Source organism: Trachurus japonicus, chromosome 16 (genome assembly GCF_045865225.1).
Source record: "Trachurus japonicus isolate A0001 chromosome 16, Traja_1.0".
NCBI classification, from domain to species: Eukaryota; Metazoa; Chordata; class Actinopteri; order Carangiformes; family Carangidae; genus Trachurus; species Trachurus japonicus.
In genome coordinates, this window is record NC_140922.1 from 4,453,261 (window position 1) to 4,470,498 (window position 17,238).

General features: G+C 41.5%; 3 protein-coding genes across 3 annotated transcripts in view; 2 read left to right on the forward strand and 1 right to left on the reverse strand.

Annotated features, from left to right (window-relative positions):
* Positions 1 to 1,350: 1,350 nt before the first annotated feature.
* lrrc72 (leucine rich repeat containing 72) lies at positions 1,351 to 3,482 on the reverse strand. The gene is made up of 7 exons (XM_085803290.1): positions 3,468 to 3,482; positions 3,300 to 3,373; positions 3,150 to 3,219; positions 2,991 to 3,072; positions 1,745 to 1,858; positions 1,556 to 1,645; positions 1,351 to 1,477 (listed from the first exon to the last, which is right to left on the reverse strand). The coding sequence occupies exons 1-7, from the start codon at positions 3,480 to 3,482 to the stop codon at positions 1,377 to 1,379; spliced, it is 546 nt and encodes a 181-aa protein (XP_085659416.1). The 3' UTR covers positions 1,351 to 1,376.
* A 6,340-nt stretch (positions 3,483 to 9,822) lies between these two features.
* Positions 9,823 to 12,975, forward strand: sostdc1a (sclerostin domain containing 1a). The gene is made up of 2 exons (XM_085803483.1): positions 9,823 to 10,093; positions 11,888 to 12,975. Exons 1-2 carry the CDS (start codon positions 9,886 to 9,888, stop codon positions 12,334 to 12,336), a joined length of 657 nt encoding a protein of 218 aa, XP_085659609.1. The 5' UTR covers positions 9,823 to 9,885; the 3' UTR covers positions 12,337 to 12,975.
* A 1,134-nt stretch (positions 12,976 to 14,109) lies between these two features.
* crppa (CDP-L-ribitol pyrophosphorylase A) overlaps positions 14,110 to 17,238 on the forward strand; it is an 83,055-nt gene continuing 79,926 nt past the window's right edge. The window contains exon 1 of the mRNA XM_085803487.1: positions 14,110 to 14,496. Coding sequence (XP_085659613.1) covers positions 14,267 to 14,496 — 230 coding nt within the window. The 5' untranslated portion in view covers positions 14,110 to 14,266. The remainder of the gene's footprint in view (positions 14,497 to 17,238) is intronic.

The window sequence follows — 17,238 nt, forward strand, 5'->3', positions numbered from 1 at the left end:
CTTTTTATATCTTTTTTCTGTTTTATAAAGTTGAACAACCTCCTCCCTCAGGACTTTAGACAGTATGTGTGTGTACATGTGTATATATATATATATTACTGATATAATATAATAATTCTTCGTCTTATTCGTTAACAAACTTAGACTTAGGATCACAACTTTATTTTTGAGAACATTACAGTAAATGTCAGAGAAATAAGAGAGTGAAGCAGTTGTACTCCAAATTCAAAGACCTCTTATTCTGCAGGATTGATCCTGTTTTGATTCGTGTTCACTAGTTAGTCAGTAAAAAAAGTCAGTAAAAGTGGCACAAGGGTTTGTTAGAAACACAAGAGTGTATCCATGTATCCATCCATCTGAGTCGGGTCTACATCTGATAAATCAGTCACGTTTAAAGTGTGTAATCCTGTTGACTACTCAACAGTAAATCCACCCAATCGTCTTCAACCTGCTCTATGACCTCATCAGCTGTCACAAATCATATTGTATAACTGTGCACTAAAAAACTATCATGGGTGCTATCTCTACAGAATACATTATTTTACACACTAGCTATAATACATACTTTGAATTATTAATAAAATAAATAAATAACTTATCAAAAAAGATTATCTTAATAAAGAATTATTCTAACTCAAGTCAGTAAATAAAGTTTAAGTATATAGTACTTTCACAGATAAAAATCACAAAGTACTTCTCAATAAATGGTAATAGACCAAACACACTGGGGAGTGTTCATAGGTGTTTTTTCTACTTTTTTGTTCAGTACTTTATGAAACATTTAGTAAAACACATTGTAGCAGTGCAGCGTAAATGTTCATCTGAATAGTTTCTTAATCATTTACTGACACTTAACATAACACAATTATGTTATGAGCCACTGACGTCTCCTAAATAACTGATATGATATTGATATAGTACTACCGTTGTATATATGAGACAACAGATTCTAACTGTGTTTATAAATAGTTTTGAATATCAGTGTAGAAGAATGCATTATGAATGATAAATTAAGTACTTTATGGTGCCTAATTAATGCTCAACAGTGTGTAGATACAGCTCACTTCTCCCAAATGCTGTAATTATTAGAATTTTTTCTCTGCTCATCCAGATTTTTAATGAGCTGAGGTGAACGAGCTTAAAGCTGTTAAATGAAACAGCATTTTACATCTTTTCTGCTCACTGTTGTGGTTTAACATCCTGTTGTTTCCCTGTTCCTGCTCCATCAGTGGTAAGAGCCTTATTTTGAAAGGAGCATCCTGTTTTACTTGTTTTTTAATGTACTGGATAACCACAGACCTCAGATCAGTTTGAGCAGACTTCCAGACACAATGTTACAGTGGTGAAACCGGCCGTCATCGTCCTGGTCTTCATCTCTAGTGTTTAAGTCGCCTGCCGAAGGCCACGGTCTGGAGGACACGGTGACTGTCCTGTCTGAACATCTGGAAGGACTTCCTCCTCTCCTCTGGCTTCACCTCTGCACACACAGCAGGTAGAGACCAGACTACTGACAGATGTTTGGAACAATCAGGTGTGAAATGTGACGTGTTTTCACCTTTCCTGTCTAAGACCTGGACCGAGGGCAAACAGTGGATCGCCTGGTGTCGATACCCGGGTTCATGGGAGATGGGGTTGAGGAAAAAAGCTGCAAAAACCCAAAAAGAACAGTACAGTCACATTTCAGGACCTCTGAGTGGATGTGAACATCAGTGGAGCTGCTGCTGCTGCAGGAAAAAGTCCTCACTGGCGCTGTGGAGCTGCTGCATCCTCCTCAGCTCGTGCATGGTGTCCTCCAGACCTCTGATCCGGTTGTTGTGGAGGAAGAGGAGACGCAGGCAGGTCAGGTGACTCAGGGCCCCTGAGTGACAGAGGAGGGCGGGACGGTCAGATAAAGATCTACCGTCTCTTCTAAAGTCTGTTTGTTTAGGATTATCTGATATCTGCACAGATTTATTCCTGAAACAGGTGTTTTACAGAGCTATTGAATAGAAAACATAATGAGGGACCACTTTTACAGTTAAAGAGAAAATATATAAAAGGTAAAAATCAATTACATCATTTATCATTTATCACTGTTATAAATAGCAAAAGTGCTGGCAAAGTGCAAGGATTAAAATATTTGAAATGATTAATTTGAGTAAAAAAAAAAAGAAAAGTAAAGCAACAGCATTTTTAGCTTTGACTTGAAATGTTTCCTACCATAGTAATTAGTTTGTTCTATATAAGCACACAGTTATGAATAACTCTGAACTAATCAGCTCATCGGTAAGACTTTATAATAAGTACACACTATTAAGCATTAGTTACGCATTATTATAAAGTGTTACCAGCTCATCTATAGTAATGATTGTATTTTCATACTTGGTTTATATTGATATCATATTTAAAGCAGAAGTAAGCGATCCGGTCGTTTTTGCTAATGCTGCGTTCCAGGCAGGCTTTTGAAACCGTAAATTACAGCTTCAAGTCACAACTTACGACTTTGTAGCGTTCCAGGCAACCCACTCGTGTTTTTCCGACCTGTTTTACCGGTGAAAGTCACTATAACGGCCACTCGTAACTTCTGACCCGTGAACTCGAACCAGATCGAACTGGTACCACTTCACAGGTCGGAAAAATACGAGTTTCCTTGAACGCACCATAACAGTCCTCGTCCCTACGTCACCACATTCACGGCGTCCCTTGGCTGCACACACAGCCCTGCATGCCGTTCTCTCTCCTCATTGGATAAAAACTGTAGGATACGATAAATGCAGAGCAGAGTGACTGACAGACCCGTGTTTCAGACCAAACACTCTATAGAAGTGATTGCTGTCGGAAGATACAACTATTTAAGACTTATATTAACACAAATATATCACTTACTTCTGCTTTAATGTAGAGTTGGTAATAAATGACTTACTAATTAGCATCTATAAGGTTTTATAAATGACTAACGATGACATTTTACTGGCGTCATGACGACAGAGAGAAGACACGCTCACATTCACCTGTGATGGACTTGATGTTGTTGTTGTGAAGGTGGAGTTCAGTCAGGCAGCAGTTGAGGGAGCGACAGCTGAGTTCTCTGATCTGAGGCAACAACATCAACACAAGTAAACGTCACTTTAAGGTTTAAAAACATAAAACCTGTTGTTGTTGTTGTTTACCTTGTTGTTATTCAGACACAGCTTCCTCAGAAAGTGAAATCTTGAGAAGTCTGGGACACTGGTGAGTTTTCTGTTCAGTTAAAGTTGCATGTGAAGTGAAACTGCACCAGTGAATCAGTTTGAAACGCCACAAAGAGAAGTCAGTCTTACTTTGACATGAGGCTGAGGTGGCCGACGTCAGCGTCCCTCTTTATCCCACACTGCTGCAGGAAGTCATTTATCTCCTGTGTTCACAGGAAGAAAAGAAAAGAAACTCACATAATGTCAAAAAGTAAAACTCCTATGTCTTTGCACTAAGGTTTAGATAAAGCTGCTCACCTCGCCCACCTCCATTGTCTGTCTTTTGCATTTCCAGTTGCTCCTGTTGCCAGGAAACGACAACAACAAAATGAAATGTGATTCTCCCGTTTTTCAAAAGATTATACTTTTTTTGTTGGTTTTCCCTCCATGCACAGAGTCAGTGTTATTATCTTTAGTTATTTTATTAAGCAGAGATTAGAAATAAAAAGTTTCCTTCCTCACCTGCAGGGGGGGTAGTGGTCCAGCAGAGGGGGGTGTTTCACCAGAATTCACAGATGAATAAGGTCAACTCAGTTTCCACTTGTTCGCCTGTCGCAGTCAAACAGATGATTTACTAATGACATGTATTCATAAAGCTGCTGAAGACTTTGTTTTCTTCTTGCCTCATTACATATTACTTACTGGTTCTTACTTTATTATAACTATTATTAAAGAAATGGTTTGGGAAACTCACTTATAGAGTCAGGAGATCTATTGTAAGGAGCTACAGTGTGCCTAAACAACACCTTTAATTTATATGCATCTATTGTAAGTATCTTCTTTGTACATAAAGTGTTTGAAAAGTGCTTGACAGAACCACTCCAGACTGGATTATCAGCCTATAGCAACAGCAGGTAAATGCCCAGGGGCCTCAGACTGCAGAGAGACCCCTGGTTGTCTCCATACTCTACTCTCTCCAATGTGAATACAGTAGTACCAGTATCAACTATGACACCTCCATCCTGAAGAGAGGCCCGGTGTCAAACTCTAGTTTTTGTGTGAATGAATGTGGTGTGTATGAAATGTAGTGAAACATATTTTGTTTTAAAACATACTAAACTGTTGAATTTGCTGACAATGAGGGGTCTTTTAACACTGTAAAGCACTTTGTGTTGCATTTTTATATGTATGAAAGGTGCTATATAAATAAATAAAGTTTGAAGTTTGACTGGAAAAACAGCAAATATTCATTTAAGAAGGTTTCCCCTTTGGATTTTTAGCATTTTGATGGGAAGGGAATTGAGTTATTGATAACTTATTAAAATAATTGAAAAAAAAAATCATATCAATTGTTTTATCAGTTGAACAGCCACAGTGAAGATTAGTAGGAGTCATAAGACCTAAGTTTTGCAACAGGACCCTCGGGGAGATTTTAGCCTGACTGTGGTTTTATGAATAAGAAAAGTATCTTTGATTGTGATCTGAGGGAATAACTCAGGCGATTGAGACACAGCCCTCATCTATTGTTTGTTTCCTGTCTGGATCAGTTCCAAACCTTCCTTCTTGACTCTTTCCCAGGTGTTGTGTGCACCCCCCCCCCCTGACATGCTGCTTGCCAGTGAGCTATTAACCCAGCCACCTTTCATTTCCCATGAGGGTTCGGGGCAACTGTTGGTGTTGGAGTTTGAGTGCACAGAGAGGGAGTCAGCTCCCAGCTTTGTGTTTCCTCACACAGTGAGGGCACAAAAGCTGAGGGGTGGGGGGGTTGGGGGGCACTATCATATTCACTGTTCAGCATCCGTTTAACCCGCTCTCATAAGAAGCTAAGAGGGGTGTCGGGGTGTAAATGGCTTCCTGAGAGGAGCGGGCCATGTTGTCCTTTTATTTTCTCTCGGAAGTGGTGTGAATGAGCCTCTGGTGTCGCTGTTTGAGGAAAAACAAAAGAGAGGAAACAATAACAGAAGCTGAGTGTGTAGCTTAGTGATAGGCTGGGGTCACCTGCCCAGGAGGTTTTAAACAGCAGCATCAGGAGGGAACAAAGACACTTACAGCTCTGCTACTGTAGATTTGTATTTGAAAAGTTAGTTTTCTTCTGTCTAAAACCAAATGAATATGTGAACAGCATTTTTTAGTATTTGCAGTGGTCAGAAGCAGCCAACTTTCTGACTAAACAGCAGCTGAGGCCAGTTTTCTTAAGTTGATTGTTGCAGTTTGTTTAGTTACAGGCCATGTTAAATCAGAAGGCCAATATTCTATCCTATCAATTCTGATCAGATTGATCCTTGTTTTAACATGATACGATACAAATTAGAGCATCAGCATAAAAAAAAAAATTTAAAAAAAAGTTCACCGTAACTGTAGGACCACCTATCCAGAACAACATCAACAGAACGACATCGTCATGAACAAAAAGGCATGTTCATTTAAACCCTTCATTGCCTGGCCAGTTAGACCGCTATGTGGTGTTTCCTCACCACTCTGTTAGAGTTCATGTATTCAGAACAAAATTCAGGCTGTACGAGGGTCACATACTTGTTGTCTTCTGGCCCGGTTCCTGACCCATGAACAGATGCTACTTCCACATCTGGATGAGTCCTGGTGCACAAACTGAACATCATACATATATCAATGAATGCCTGGGGGTAACAGCCAGACTGTTGACCCAGAGGTGGGAGTATACATGGGCCAGACTCTGGGAGGCGGACCAAGGCATATGTTGGACCAGAAGCTTCAATTTGCTCCTGTTATTTAAAAGGCAAACATGCAATATTAAGTACAAACATGAATCTAACACAAGACAACATTCATTTGATCTGGAATTGTATCCGTTAGACTGTTTGTGGATTAAACTCTTGCCTCTTTCTAACCTAGTTTTAACCCTGTGTTTCGCTGAATGTGATCATTTCCTCCACTGCTGATTCAAACGATAACCTGTGACTCTTAAAAGGAAAGACGACACAGCCTAAGGCCTTTATTATTCCTCTCTGCATGCTCTCTCTGAAAAGGGGCCACAGCCCTGAAAAAAGTGCTGGTGTGATAATAAACCAGACAAGTGATCTGCGTATCAGCTTTCCCTCACATGAGCAACAATTAGTGTCTCTGCACGACGCCTCTTTTCAAATCAGTAAGACAAGCCTGGGTCGAGCGTTCCCCACAAAAGTAATTATATCTCCGCTTGTTTTGTGCAGCGGACACACAAAGACTCCAGTTAGTCTGGGCACTCGGATCATTAGATGTGTAACTGACAGGGATTGAGAGGTAGGCAGACGGACGACGACAAAGACAGACAGCAAATTACACACAGACACTATCAGCTTTCATCCTTGAATTAAATGTGCGCCTGTGAGAGACATGTCGCAACGTGGAGAGCCTCCAACACGAGGAGCCAAACGGGAGGTAAAATATGAGTTGGTGTCTTAAATCTTCAGCTGTGCACACACACACATGTGATTAATGCTGCTGAGGACGGGGGTGAAAGACGTGCAGCTGTGGACAAAATCAGGGTCGAACACACTGAAGAAACTAGATGTCACAGAGTTCAGACACGCTATTAGTGAAACTCTTCAGTTTACACATGTGAGTCTGTTACCTGGTAACACCAGGTAGGTAGGCAGGTAGAAAAGCTGGCTAGGTTGGTATAGGCTAGTGAAGGTAGGTAGCTCACCAGCTATGTAGATAGATAAGTAGGTAGCTGGTGCACTTTGTCTCCCTCAGGTTTACCTCAAAGATTTTGGAATAAAGTAACATTTATTTTGCATTTTAAAGCCTTAAATTGATAGATCCATGTGTCTTTGGATTATACAACACAAAAAACAATAAATCTTAAAAAAGAAAAAAAAGAAAGGCGTAGATGACAGCCAAATTTGTATGTTCTTGTTGACCAGAATCACTTTTTCATTGAACTTAAATAAATAAAACAAATAAAAAATTGCAATTAACCTTTTGGTTTTGTTAATATAATAATATTCCTGACTACTTTACCCAAAACAATACAAGAATCTCTAAAAAAATGTATAAATTATTTATGAAATAGCAATATTTTATCATGTCCCCCAGTTTTGTTCAACCCCGTAACAACATCCCAATTACCCCCGTTTTAGAAATAATGGTTCAGTTCAACATCTTCAGCACTGAGGAAGTGACATCACTGAAGTCTAAAATACTGTAAAGAAAAGAAAATGTTAGCATATTTATTATATTTCATTGTTTTTATTGTGAGATTGACATAGTCAAGCTCAACCTTTCAGCTCAATTATATGAATAAATGATAGTTAATATTTAGGAAAAAACAAACAATTATGTTACAAAATGTTATAATTTCATGATTTCCTTAAAGCAGAAGTCTCTGTCCTCATTGGATAAAGGTTGTAGGATACAAGGAAAGTTTTCTCCTCGGCTTACAGCAGAGCAGAGTGACTGACAGACCCGTGTTTCAGACCAAACACTCTATAGAAGTGATTGCTGTCGGAAGATACAACTATTTAAGACTTAGATTAACACAAACATTCTGTTTACTTCTGCTTTAAGTGTCCTGCGTTGGCTAATTAAGGATTTTTGGCTACTTTTAGCCAAAATCTTCAACCCTTTAATAAAAAACACTGGTAGGGGATTGAGTCATTGTTACAGGGTTGAAAGTATTTTTTTCAAAAATGAGGTAGTAGAAGCCTACTACAGTACCAACCTTTTTAGCCACAAACCTACATCCACCTTCTAGTTGGTGCAGGTGGGTAGGTAAATAAGTAGGTAGCTATGAGGGTAAATGGCGGGTAGCCTACTGCCTCTTCCTGCTACAAATAGGCGGAGGTAGGTAGGTAGCTGCTGCTCTATCCTGTCTGGTCTGAAGGTGAGGGCGGCTGATATTGACAAAGATGGCTGCATCTTACAGAGTCTCTGTACAATAAGTGGTGCACTGTCTGCAGCCCATACAACATGAACTGTGATCATTTTGTTGATCCCCTCAGTTTCCATCTACTGCCACCATCAGGTCAAAATGTGAAGTTGTTGATAACTAAAACATTTCCATCAGCCTCTCCTCCTCATCCCTTGAATCAGCTGTACAAATCAGTCGTTCAGGCTACAGACCAAACTCTAAAAACAGACCAGACTCAGCTTGTTACCGCATCACAGCATCCAGGATGGAAGATTTACTGCAAATAATCCAAAGTGGAGGTTTCAAAGCTTTTTTTCTTTTACTGGATTTAGTCTCAACAGCTGTAGAAAAAAGTAGCCTATGATCCAGGACGGTTTTGGGCGCTTGTATTCAGCTGCCAAGTCCCACTAAATTTAGATCCCAATTTCTGTTGTTATTCTTAAACAAAGACCTTTTCTCATGCTGAAAGAATCTGAACTTTCATGTCGTTTTTTTCCTGGAAGAAGCAATATGTGATTTCATGATTGCAAACCGTTTCTGTCTCATTTAGAACGAAACTGCTGTGTTTAGATAATCTGAATATAGAACAAAAACTGAAGCTGACCTCGGATCTAATCAGGACATCTTGATTTTGAGAAGTAGCCTTAATCTTTCTGTGTTGTGAACCTCCTCTGCCCAGCCTTCAATGCACTGCATCCCCCAAAGCAGCCACTGAAATCACTGAATAAGACAGGTGGATGCCAAGTGGAGACCAAAAACGTATTCAGAAAATCAATTTGTCCCTGACAACAGAGGCATTGGAACAGGGCAGGCAACCCAAGCAACTGTCTATAAAACTTTAAACTTTATCTATTTTATTTTATTTTACTTTTATTTGCTCTTGCTTTTAACTCTGTTTTTAGTGTTTGTTTTTATTCTGTTTTATGCTTCTCTTTAAAAAAAAAAAAAGTTTTGTCTTTATGTAAAGCACATTGAGTTGCCTTGGTATGAAATGCGCTATATAAATAAAGATGCCTTGCCTTGCCTATAGGGCCCAGGGCTGACGGGGGCCTCCTGGGACAGCTGACATTGAGGCTGTGACGAAAGAATTTCCCACAGGGGATTAATAAAGTATGTTCTATTCTATTCTATTGGTCCATATCAATGACAACAGATGTTTCCAGTGGCTGTCTACACAAAATACTATGCATAGTATACACAATGCTGGCAATGCCTAAGTTAATTTCTCCCATTTATGCATTTGTTGTCAAATGCTGATGATACATCAATTCTGCTGTCAGATCAGCTTGTTCTGTCCTGTTACTCATTTGTATTTGGAAGAGGAAGGTAACCTATTATTTATCTCCTTGAATATTCTGGTATAAATGTTCCATTAAACTAAATGTTAACATTAAGTAGAGTTACTGCACAATTCAATCATCAATGGTTTGGGGCCTAGGGTGCCTCTGCCTGGGGACCCAGAGTGTCTAGAAACGCCCCTGCCTGATAATATGTTGGTTTACTACCAGAAGTCAATTACATGATTGACATCATCATCATCATGCATGAGCATCCCTCCCAGCATCCACGATCAAATTTGACACTCCAAAATAAAAGCAGTGGGCGGGATGGTATTGTGAGTATGGACCAATCAGAGCCTCCCATCAGAGACGCACCTGAGCAGCTGCTCGGAGTGGGAGGGGGGCCGGCTGCAGCGCTGCATAAAACCAGCGGGACAGACGAGACCTCTGTGCAATTCACCCAGCATCACCCTCCCACAAGCTGGGCCAACATCCCATAAACTGGGCCAACATCATCTCATCTCATCTCATCTCATCTCCATCCGCCGCGCCGCGCTCCACCCCACCTCTCCCCCCGCAAGCAGCCATGCACCTGAGCGCGCACGAGTCGTGTCAGTCCCTGGTCTTACTGTGCCTCGTGCTGCGGACCAGTCCGGGCCAGGCCCTGAAGAACGACGCCACGGAGCTGCTGTTCTCCCACGCGAGTCCACCGGCACCGGAGCTGCAGAGCAACGTGTCCCTGAACCGAGCGCGCACTGGCGGGAGAGGAGCGGGCGGCGCGGGGCACAGAGACGGTGAGTGGAGGGGGGGGGCTTCCCTGCTGCTGTAGGGATGAAGCTGCTCCTCTGGTTTTGCTGCAGGGTCTAATGTGTGTGTGTGTGTGTGTGTGTGTGTGTGTGTGTGTGTGTGTGTGTGTGTGTGTGTGGTCCTGTGGAGTGACTATGTTCACTTTGTTTGAGAAAACTTCGAAAACAGCATCTTAACTTTGTTTCCTTTCCTGATGATATCCATATATTTTAATGTTGTTGATGTTTGCATGGCTTTAAACAGTCATAACATTTGAACATCATCTTTGTTTGATTTGGTAATGGCTTCATGCTGTCCAGCGTCCTACTTTTCTGCTGCTCATGCAGCCAGAGGAGCATGAACAACAGATGAGAGTGAAGAACCAGGAGAAACTGCTCTTTCTCAAGTTCTCCCATGTGCACGTTGCAACATCTTTTCCTTGTTATTTTTCTTGATCTCTTCATTCCTGCTCATTACAGGCTGCATGCAACACAACGCTGTGTGATAAAGTTCAGGTTGAAACATCACGTTTTCCTCTTTCTGAGAGGCAGGTGATGGATCTTTCCATCAGGAACTTCATCCTCATCGTTTCAGTCGGTTTACACATGATTCTCGCATCCATGGAGGGAATTATAAACTAAGAAAAAAAACTATAAAAAGTAGCCTAAGCCATTCACATCCTGCCACTGTAGAGGAGTATAGAACCCCACAAGGTGCACTAAGGTCACTGTGAACTTGCCACAGTCTTGTATAGACATTATGGGGTTGGAATATGATAAAACACAGGAGTATAATCCCGTCAGTGTGATCACACCAGTGTCTCTGCTGCTGTAATCACGACTCCCAGCAGAGAGAGCTGTCCCCCCCCCCCCCGACTGGCCGGTGTCCAGCTCAGGATGAGAGGCTCCGACAAACTCTGGCTCTGGCAAACTGACCCGGGGTCAGTGCAGCTGAATGGAGGTGTTCTCCCTGTGACTGGGACTCGGAGCTCCCCCAGCAGCCGGGGGGGGGGGGGAGTCGGGGAGGGGAGAGAAAGATGGAGCCTCAGTCTTGTTCATTCATCAAACACTGTCATGGAAGGAGGATGGGGGGGGGGAGGTATTGTCACTGAGGTGTATGCAGTTGTATGAATGGACCTGAGCTTGGGTTACAGAGGTGGAGGGGTGGTAGGGGGGGGGCAGTGTTTGCACCCTGCAGCAGAATATTACTGACTAGTTCAAGATGTTGCACAGAAATAATCCTCCTGTTTAATCCCTGATATGAAGACAGTTTTTCTTTTCCACAACAACATAATTCCTCAACTTTTTTGAAGTAGAAAGGTCAACATGCCTTTGTGCTGCTTCCCTGCACTTAGCACAGGCTGCAAAGAGGCTCACATATAAAGGGCCTGTCAGTAATCCACTGCTTTTTATGGATTATCTTTCAATATATGTTATAATAATAACACTGAGTCACTGGTAGATGCTATAGGTCGTTGTCTCGATTCGTGCTGGAGAGGAAAGTCATGGTCACATCTCTCAGGAAATATAAGAGCTGCAATAATCAGGCAGCAGAAATGTAATAACTATTTCAGTTGTTTTGGCTTCTCACATGTGAGAGTTTGCAGCTTTTCTTTGTCATGCATGATAGTAAACTGAATATTCAGGGGTTTGAGACTTGGTCAGATGAAATAAGCGATGTGTGGACGTCACCTTTGGACTTTAAAAACTGTATACAGAACGATGAATTGAGAAATCAGAGGATTATTAATGCTATTCCTAAACTGCAGCCCAGTGTAACTGATTAATTGTGTTTCTCCACAGAACGAAGCCAAATCGGATGCAGAGAACTAAGATCTACTAAGTACATCTCTGACGGCCACTGCACCAGCATCAACCCCATCAAGGAGCTGGTGTGTGCCGGCGAGTGTCTCCCGGCCCAGATGCTTCAGAACTGGATCGGCGGCGCCTACGGCAGGAAGCTGTGGGGTCGCCGCGGCAACAACCAGGACTGGAGGTGCGTCAACGACAAGACCCGCACCCAGCGCATCCAGCTGCAGTGCCAGGACGGCAGCACGAGAACGTACAAGATCACCGTGGTGACCTCCTGCAAGTGCAAGAGGTACTCCAGGCAGCACAACGAGTCGGGGAACAAGTTCGAGGAGTCGGCCGTTTCGCCGCCGCAGCTGCTGCACAAACACAAAGCCAAGGGGAGGCCGAGGAGGCTGGGGAAGAACCGGCTCAGCCAGAACTGGCACGAGACTGAACCCTGAGGCCCCACGAGACCTGCAGACTCTCTCTGAATCCACATCATCCTACAGGAGTTTGGTCTCAGTGATGTTGAGACACGACATCCAGAGCTTGCAGTTGTGGATTATCTCTCAACGTGACTGGGACTCGATTTATGTGAAGCTGGTTCCTCACTACGATGGAGAACTCCAAAAGGCATGCTGAGGACTTTTTCTGACATTTTAATCCACGAGGTTAAAGATAATGTGAAGAGATGGGGGATGCTCAGCCTGCAGAGCTCCCTGGAGCCCCAAGACAACACACATTGTCCCAGATGTAGCCAAGTGCATGTGTTCATAACTATAATCATTTTATACACAGATGGAGATCTGCCTGTTTAGGCACCAACACCAGTAAACCACAACAAACATCTAAAAAACAAAAAATCTTGTGTAAATACTTGTACATATATCAAATTCTTACTTGCCTTTTGAAGTATGGCCATGTGTATAAAATTTTACCATGTAAGATTTATGATGTATGATGTAATATATTTTATGTGGCAACATATTACAGTCCTGCTTACGTGGTGGCGTCAGTTTGTGGGTGAGGTCTGGAAAAGCTTCTCCATCATTCATTCTTGTAATAACTCTATATGAAATAATAAATATCACTTTTTATCACATGTTGTTGTCAGTGGAGACTTTACCAAGTGTGACAGTGTTTGTTCCACCGAAGGATTCACATTTACATTTAGACTTGATCACAAATGCACCAACAATGTATAGAGAATGAAGAAAATGTGCATTTCTAGTGGAATTAGTTGGAGAAAAAAAAAAGTCTGTATCATAAACTGCACACTAACACAAAATAGGATTTCAGAATATCTTTGGCATGGCTTTCCCTGCAGTAGTAGTTTTCTATTGCTGAAACACAATATCACGAGAGTTGTTACCATAAATAACTTTCCACAGCGTGAGAGACTCTGAAATCACGCGAGAATCTTGACTTGTGGCGGCTGAGAGAGCAGCTGTCAATCTTTTTCAAGGGATGCGTCAAGTGGGGGGGGGGTTTACTTGAATTTGACCAGAAATTAAATAGTTTGTTCTTAAAAAATAAGAGTATTCATCAGCCAACTAGGTGTAGACATAGCCTACATTTTAAATGTAAGAGCAATTAAGTAGGCTACTTCCATTTTTAGAGACTGAGGCTACTCCTTTTTTCTCACTCCATTTAAAGGGAATAATCTGTAGGCTAGGCCTACTTTTCTTTTTTAAATTATATTTCTGTCATTTGTCTTAAATAAATTAGGCCTATTTTGTGTCCGAATGGGTTGAGAGTTTGGTCTTATTCCAGTGCATCACTTACAGTAGGCTACTCAACATTACAATATTATTGCATTTTATTAGGTAGCCTACTTTAATGCAAAAATTGCATTCATTCAGTCTTTCCTCAGTTGAACTTAGTTTTTTTTTTTTTTTTTTTACAGCTATCTTAGAACTGTAGTTATATCATTTTGATACAAAGATTTTACTGGCAAAGAAAAACATAGAATACACTGTGTCACCAAACATTAATATAGCACTATCATAGCTATTTATTTTTATTCTTAGGGAAGTAGGCTACAATTTTAAACATTTAATGGACCACTTGTTATTGACAAGGACTTATTTACAGCGTTGGCATTGTAAGTAAAGACCTGAATATTTTTCTTCTTACTCTCTTTTTCATGTGGTTTCCATTTCATGAACTTTCCAACGCAGAGTTTAGGAGCTTTATTTTGAAACACGTCACCGGAAGTGTGGTGTTGTATCCAACCTGACGGCGGTGTTTCCCACATCTCCCTCCACGTTACCGGTGTTTCCACCCCTCCACCCCCACCGCCCATCAGCTGGGGGTGGACAGTCTGGGAATGCTCTTCCTCGACCCCCCACAACCCTCACCCATGAACTAACATCGATACGTCTCATCAATATGGAGGGTGATAGCTGTGGTCCAGGCAGGCCCGCTCATCCCGGGAGTTTCCCAGCCGCAGACCCCGGCCGCAGCCCCCGGCAGCCGGCGGAGCGCAGCGTGGACTTCCCGGTGTCTGTGGTCCTACCTGCCGGCGGCACCGGGGAGAGAACCGGGCTGCAAACCCCGAAGCAGTTCTGCTCGTTCCTGGGCAGACCGCTGATAAGCTACACTATCCAGGCCTTCGAGAGGTAGGAACACATGGAGACGAGTTTATTACAAAGAGATGGTGACTGTTGCTGAGTGTGTCCAGGTCCAGGTGCAGGGGGAGTGACTGCTCAGACTTCTCCTCCAACGGGCAGTGAGTGTCTGTACAGGCAGTTTACACCATCCACTTCTCATGTCTTGATTATCTGACAGGAGTAAGTGGTCACTTTGTCCCCAAAACAACATTTTATGGGGGAAGATCAACTTAATATTTAGTTTAAAGTGAATTATTATAGATTAAAATGAATAGCCACACTGGCTACAAAAATAAAGGGCTGCTACACCTTAATTCACAAGTGTTTATTCAATTATTTAGGCTACTTTTTAATTAACGATTTTTCGTAAAAGAGGGGCAGATAGTATTTATTCTTTTTATTCAAGATTAAAGTTTTACTGTTGCATTTTTAATACATTTATAAAAACAATCTAATGTCACACAGATTTATGTTCCAAGAACTTTTACTTCTTAATAGCCTACATTTTTGATATTGTAGATAGGCCTACTGAACTGTTCAAAAAAATACAATAAAATATATAAAACAATCATTTAAAATCATCATCATCATCTTCTACACAGTCCTCTTGTCATGGAGATTGCACTGTCATAGCCTAATCTCTATGACAACTGAGCATAGACCTCAGAGATGCAGTTGAGGGGCAAAAGTTTGGGGGAATTTTTGCTTTTTTTAATTGTCAAAATGTGCTGATATGTTTACATGTGCTGATTAATCCTGTAACAGTATCTGACGGCCTGAGGGTGGGTCTCTTTTTATTCACAGCACATGGAGTAAACATAGAAAATAGTTTCAGTGAAGTCTGTCCGCCCCCTTTCTGTGGAGCATCACATTATGAACTGATGCACGTCAAAAAGACCAAACAAAGCTGTTACACCATCATAATGTTTGATTTAAGGTGAACAGAGCAGTGTGGGGATAAGGATGTAATATATTGATATTTGTTGATCAGTGAGAAACTAATGATAAAATAATAATTATTCATTAAATGATTCTATTTGGCTAGTCCAGAAAAAAAAAGGATTAAAGACATAAGGAACTGTTTATTGTCTTTGAGTATTTTAAACAAAATTTCATTTTGGTATTCTCCTTGTCACAGCAGCAAGATTAAAATAGAACTGGAACTGAATAAAATAAAATGAAATGAAATGAAACAGAGTGAATTAATGAATAAATGAATTAAGAGCAGTCATAAATAAAAGGCAGCAGGAGAATCAGTGTGCATTTAACAACATCAGACATCTGATATTGAACAGAAGAGCAGGTAGGCTATATTGTTTTTTTTTTTATCATAGAAATCTTATGGTGTGGCAAACCACAGGTTGACAAGTTCTTTGATGATATGAGAAGTAATATTGTTATCTGGATGAATTGATCATTTAATACTCCCCAATATTTCTTCACTGTTATTTACTTTTTAATAGAATAAAGCTTGCTCACATACCTTCTGTAGTTCTGAGTGACCTGGCTGTTCCTCCCACCACTGACGGACAGAGCCTGATTTTTTTTTTGTTCTGATTTCAAGCTCCATGTCCTGTGATGAGAAGGTGGATGTTTACAGTTTGCCGTGATCACTGCCTGACCTTCATTATAACCATACAATAACAACCGGTGTTTATAATCAGAAGTGTCTCTTCCCAGCTCATGGTCAGTGTTTACGTGCTGTCAGGAAGCGAACGCAGCAACATCCTGGGACCAGGGAGCGGCGTCGGGTTCTGCCTGTGTGGCCCTGTGATTACAGAGGAAGACGACCTGAGCGGAGGGTCAGAGGCCGTTAGAAATGAGCTGGACCCAAAACCCCCAGATCTGCTCTCTCATTGGAGGGATGTGGGATGTGCTGTGTTGACATGTGCAGATGTATTTTCGTGTAGGTGGAACACATCAACCCTGATATATGGAGCTAAATATGGGTTACATGTTTTCAAAGCAGTTATTTCAGCAAGGAATGATAAAAATTATTAAAAATCTTGTAATCTTGAAAATGTAACATACAGTCGCAAGAAAAAGTATGTGAACCCTTTGGAATTTCTTAGCTTTCTGCATTAATTGGCCATTTAATGTGAACCGATCTGCATCTAAGTCACAAGTATAAACAAACACAATGTGCTTAACCTAATACCACACTACAATTATAATACTTAATGTCTTTATTGAACGTATCCATTAAACATTCACAGTGCAGGTGGAAAAACTAAGTAAACCCCTGGATTTAATAAGTGGTTGAAGCTCCTTTGGCAGCAGTAACCGTCCTCAACCAAACGTTTCCTGTAGCTGATCACAACTGCACAACACTCAGGATGAATTCTGGACCATTGGTCCTGACAGAACTGCTTCAGCTCAGCCATGTTATTATGGGATGTCTGGTGTGAACGGCTCTCTGGAGGTCATTCATAGCATCCCTATTGGATTCAGGTCTGGGCTCTGACTGGGCCGCTCCCAAAGCTGGATTTTCTTTTGTTGAAGCTACTCTAGAGTCTAGATTAGCTGATTTACTTCGACATTTAGGGTCATTGTCCTGCTGCATCACCCAACTCCTACTGAGCTTCAGCTGGTGGAGCCACCCTGACATTATCCTGTAGGTAGCCTTGATAAACTTTGAAAGTCATTTTGCCCTCGATGATGGCAAACTGTCCAGGCCCTGAGGCAGCAGAGCCCCAAACCATGATGCTCCTCCACCGTACTTCACCTTTAACATGATGTTTACATGCTGAT

Bases quoted from the DNA above. Each gene is read 5' to 3' on its own strand.
- lrrc72 (XM_085803290.1), bottom strand. The intron at 3,073-3,149 runs GTAAACAACAAC...TTGTTGCCTCAG, and splicing joins TGTGTCTGAATAACAACAAG to ATCAGAGAACTCAGCTGTCG. The intron at 1,478-1,555 runs GTGAAAACACGT...CTGTGTGTGCAG, and splicing joins CCAGGTCTTAGACAGGAAAG to AGGTGAAGCCAGAGGAGAGG.
- sostdc1a (XM_085803483.1), top strand. From the start codon at position 9,886: ATGCACCTGAGCGCGCACGAGTCGTGTCAGTCCCTGGTCTTACTGTGC. The intron at 10,094-11,887 runs GTGAGTGGAGGG...GTTTCTCCACAG, and splicing joins CGGCGCGGGGCACAGAGACG to AACGAAGCCAAATCGGATGC.